The sequence below is a fragment of the Pyxicephalus adspersus genome, unplaced genomic scaffold, assembly GCF_032062135.1.
Source record: "Pyxicephalus adspersus unplaced genomic scaffold, UCB_Pads_2.0 Sca532, whole genome shotgun sequence".
NCBI lineage: Eukaryota > Metazoa > Chordata > Amphibia > Anura > Pyxicephalidae > Pyxicephalus > Pyxicephalus adspersus.
Genome location: NW_027317539.1, coordinates 1 through 5,272, shown reverse-complemented (window position 1 = coordinate 5,272; position 5,272 = coordinate 1). Strand labels below are relative to the sequence as shown.

The 5,272-nt window shown below is 38.1% G+C and overlaps 1 protein-coding gene across 1 annotated transcript in view; it reads right to left on the bottom strand.

Moving 5' to 3' along the window:
* The window catches only part of LOC140321065 (probable ATP-dependent RNA helicase DDX10), a gene marked incomplete at its 3' end in the record, with an annotated part of 11,941 nt that extends 6,703 nt beyond the window's left edge, over window positions 1–5,238 (bottom strand). The window contains 5 exon segments of the mRNA XM_072397950.1: window positions 601–721; window positions 2,057–2,215; window positions 2,612–2,742; window positions 3,413–3,473; window positions 4,729–5,238. Of these exon segments, the coding sequence (XP_072254051.1) occupies window positions 601–721; window positions 2,057–2,215; window positions 2,612–2,742; window positions 3,413–3,473; window positions 4,729–4,917 (661 nt within the window).
* Between the last annotated feature and the right edge of the window lie 34 nt (window positions 5,239–5,272).

Here is a 5,272-nt window from a genome sequence, read left to right as displayed (position 1 = left end):
TTTGGGAATTGGTTTATGTTACCCTTGAAATTTGTGTATGTTTTGTTATTGTTTCCTAGTTTTATTTTGTGCTTTCCCTTTTTCCTTTCTGTACCCCGTTAAAAATTATTTCAATAAAAATACAATTTAAAAAAAAAAAAATAAAGAAATGCATGGAGAGCAGGATCACAGAACCACAGATGCAGATCACTGCAAAGACACGAGGAGCCACTGACTATTTCTTGTTGGATCATAAGCCTCCCAGACTAAGTGTTTGATGAGCAATAGGTCTTCCCATCATTGTAATGCATAGCACAAGACAGGACAGCACAATAACCACGTTGACCACCTTGGCCGCTCCTACCCACAACCTGGGATACTCTAACCATGCCAGAAAAGTAAGCTGTATTCACAAATGATCTGGAAATTCAGACAGGCAACGACAACACTAAAGAGAGTGGATGAGCTTGCAGATCATTGCCACTGTTTACAGGATACAGGCGAAAAAAAGACTATACAAATTAAAGTTGTCTCCTAAGACTTTAAAAGACAGTTCAAGAAACCTGAATCTGTGTATATCAGGAGGATGAATAATATTCAACGCTAAATTTAACAATTTACCAAGCATCTGAAGATTACTAGCATGGAAAAATGAGGTTTCATCCATGTGTTGCAGGAGACGACCAGGGGTACAGATGAGAATGTTTGTGCGATGAATGCGGGCTGATTCTTGCTTAAGATCCTACAAAGGCAAAGAAAAACAGCAAAAGGGCCTCTAGTTATTATGATGCAACTATACCAATGTCCTGGTGCTTACAAGACAGAAGAAAAAGCTAATACAAATAAAAAGGAGCAAACCAAATAAAAAGTACTAATACCATAAGCTCAATAATGACTTCAATAAAGTAGAGAATTGCTTGTTTTATAGGCATTAATTACTGTTTCAAAGATTTAAACAGTAATTTCTGCATTAAATTGAACCTGAAATTGAAAATGCACAATACTATCAAAGAATGCAAATTTGCTACAGTCTGAAATGGCATTTAATTGACTTTATTATTCTGTGTGTAGTGCTATAAAGTCAGAATCTAGGCAGCACTTCACTAGGCAGATTTCTCTGATTTCTCTCCCATCAATCACAAATTTCCAAAGCAAGTTTAAATCTGATCAGCATTTGCCAAAAAAGTTCATAGCAAGCTTTCAGTAAATAAAGGATATGGGAAATAACCTGCACTGGATGTGGTCAGGAATCCCCCTCCAACATCAAATACAGGGGTTCCCAACAAAAACATTGTCAAAACACTACAGTAACACCTGAATATAAAATCTCAGGTTTTGTTTTTTTATATGACTCCCACCTTTAATAAGTTTGATACATAAGAAATAAGTCTAATTCCAGATGGAGTTAACAAATTACAAAGCTTAAACAATATAAAGGATAAAAAATAAACATCAGATCAAACTGTGACCATGAAAACAGTAATAATTATTTTTCCAGTTTTAGTAATATATAACAATCTAAAAAATATTGTTAGCCTGAATTTGCAAATCACAAGGCAATAGAAGAGAAGTAAGTATCAGTATATGAAATTCAAGGTTACCAGATTTCACTGGGGAAATCTCTAGTGCATTACACCAGGCTGAAAGAATTTCATATTTATCTATCATTAAAGACCAATTAAAGTTTTATGTTGTAGTTTATAAAGCCCTCGGCTGAGTCAAAGCTAAAGCTGTACAATCAGCAGGGAACATGAACTTTGCTGATTGCAGAGCTATAGTTCTTACTCAGCTGGAAGTGCATTTAGCTGCTGTAAAAGGACCATTGCTTCCACATACTAAGCAGTGGCCCTTTTCTACATCTTGCTGCTCTCCTAGCAAGAGTTTTGTGCTTTAAATACAACAGCAAAAAAAAAAAAAACTACTGTTAATGTTTTATCGTTCACATCTGACTTGTCTGACGCAGAAATCCAGAAGGTAACTTTAAGTAGAACTGTCTGAAGAATGGCTGTGAAGCGAATACATGACTTGGCAGGGCCAGGATTAAAACATTAAGCATTATAAGCATTCTCACACATACCTTTCCTCCAATGATGAGACCTGCAGAGAATTCATGGTTCCGGCCTACTTTTCGCAGAACCTCAAAGGTCTGATATGCCAATTCTCTGGTGGGAGAGATGATCAGTATTCCAAGCCCATCATCTGCTGTCCACTGCTGCCGATACAAACATTCCAGAGCCTGCAGAAAGTCAAGAAATGAGTTACATTTTTGGTGCTGATCTGATTACTCAGCCATGTATAACTTTCTTGGAATATAAGATTACTGGGCTGCTTTAGTCTGAGAGATTTGAAGTTGGTACAAGTCTCCTTCCTTTAAGACCATATGTGTAAAATCCTGCACAGGAAAATGAAAAGCTTGAATTCATTTGTTTGCTGAAACAAATCCAAACTTGAATTGTCAAAGACAGACTGCCTTCTATTATTTGTACAAATTATAGGTGTTTCAATCCAAGGAAGAAAAGTTCACAACAACATTACAAAAACAACAGAAAGTTTATCTCCTAGTTTCTGTCTGTTTAGTGTTAAATCATTAAAATTCAACAAAAAAAGCACATAATACAATATAATATCTTACGGGAATTAGAAAAGCCAGGGTTTTCCCAGATCCAGTCTTGGCAGCTCCAAGAACATCTTTTCCTTGTAAGGCCAACCCGATTGTCTGCTTCTGGATCTCAGTAGGTAGCCGGTATTGAGCCTCAACCAAACCTAAGTGGGGATAAAAATAATACATGAATGTTCAATACTTTACAAAATTCCTACAAGCTATTTTATAATCAATACTGTGATTAAAGGCAGGAACAAGAGAGAAGTAAAAACAACAAAAACTAACATTATAAGCTAAGCTATTGGTTTACCAAGCTGCAGGTGCTGCTAGAACATACAGAGCCCCTCATATGTATGGGTATGTACTTGCGGTACAACATCCCTGCATGGTTCACCAATCAGATTTAAACATCTACTGCAGGTTTGCAGGTAATGGTTGGGCTTCAGTACTATTCGCACTGACAGTCTTTGACATTAATTCTGTGGCCTAAAAAAAAATAATTTAGAGTGGGTGCATTAGGAATTACCTCCCACACAACAGAAGCCAGAGAGGAGTTTCCAGGTCACCAAAAAAAGGGGTTGGTGTGGACTAAGACATCACGTCTCTTCTCCACAACAGAACCACGAAAAGAACCTTCATAATGTGCCCAGATTTATTGAGTTTGTAAGAGATATCTGGTAATTGCCTAGTGGTTTTATGTCTCCAGTATCTTTAAAAACTCAACATTAGATCAACACATGGAACCGAACTTAGCTTTTCTTTAAACTGGAAATAATGTAATAAAAAAAAGTAACATCATTCAGTAAAATATAGAACAGTAGCTGTACTCACCACGAATAGTTTTTTTAGATATGGGAAAGTCTGAGAATCTGGTTATCTCGCTGGTGTTAATCTAAATGAAACAGACAAAAACACAAACAAAGAAACATTCATTTATTCTTATGTCCATAACCATTTGTGAATGTAATAAGACCTATAAAATGTCAGCCAGCTACACAAGACGTGTATGTGGTAAGCTCTGCCTCTCCACTGCACATCTGCCAGCAATGCTTGGATTTCTAAATCTGGACCACCTGACACACTGCATTTCAAGATGCATGATAGAGATACAAAGTAACATTGTGTGATTTGTATTCATTTGTATTTATTCATACACAGATAAAAGGCTGAGCTTCCATTTGTGTATGATGTCATTTAAAGCAACCTAACAAGTGAAAATGTGTTTTTAATAAAATTCGCTCCTAGTAAACCCCTTAACCAGTCTGATATAACTCCTTCTTCCTCTTTGCTAATATTTTCTCTTTTAGGGATCTATTCATAATGTAATGAAACATTTCCTGATATAAACTGGTTATAAAGGACATAGATTCAGGATCATGATTTTGTACACAACCACTTACTAATGTTATACGCAAAATTTTATTTTGCAATCTCCAGCATAAATGTATTCTTTACATTGGTCGCCTAGTATATTTGTTAAAAGTTGTTTGAATTATAATAGGCAACACATATAATAAAGAGATATAGCACCCCCCACCCCCAGCTTCCTATTGCTGAGGCTAAGAAAACTTAAACCCAAGCAGAGATCCTGGATAGCAAAGCTATGTTTTTCCTCCCACATCTCAGTTTCTCTGTATCCTTCCCAACTATGTAATATGAGAGGTGTTAGATACTGAAATCATATTACACAATCAGCATTTGGGGCACAATGACAGTAACATTATGGAAATTGTAAAGTTAACCACATCTGGTTTCACTTCCCAGGAACATGGCAAACCCATTCCTAAAGAACCCCTCTGACGAGGTGGGGAACTCTTCAAGAATTACATTATAACATAATATTTCTATTACCAGCACTATCTATGGAGATCAGAGTCCCTCCACATAACTCTCACTGAACAGGTTCCCTTTATCATTTAAATGAAAGTATAATGTTATAAATGTATTTAAATGAAAAGACCCCCCACAGACAGGGACCCTGGAATTCTAGGTCCCTAGGATGGGAAATGTTGGCAGTCCATAAGGATGGAGGTGATTACAGACCCCAAGGATGGTCATGTTGGCACCCCTGAGGATGGGGGCAATGAAGCCTCCATGGTGTGATTTTACCCTCCTGTGTACACCAGTTGCCCCCACACATGGATTACCTCGTTGTAGCGCTCCTCCAGGCGGCTGATGTTCTCCCTTTCTGTCTGCCATTCGGGCTTATTGTTCTGCTTTCTTTGGACTTTACATTTCTCCTTTTTCCTTGTGTATTTCTTCTTCCATTTCTCGAAGTTCTTTACAGGGTCATTCCTGCTATCAATCAGCGATTTCTTTTTACCTGGCTCCCCCATGATGATCTCTCTGCGCTCTGCTGTACACACATGCACGTGGGTGAGGCGCAGCCTGATGACGTCAAGAAAACTTTACTAGCACTAAACACGCTGACAACTCGGTCAGAGCTAATGCTGATGTGTGGTCAGAGACGTGACAGGGATTCTGTATACAGAGGCGGACATATCGCGGTGCAGCTGCACGAGGGACCCCCAACAGCACTTAGCAAGCAGGGGCCCCATGGCGGACACAGACAACTCTCTCTCTCCCCCCCTCTCTCTTGATTTCAAGGGAGAGTCCATTTTAAAGTTACCAAATATCTGTAATGTCCAAAGACAAGCCGAGTTCTGAGGACTTCTCTCTGATGGATTTAAA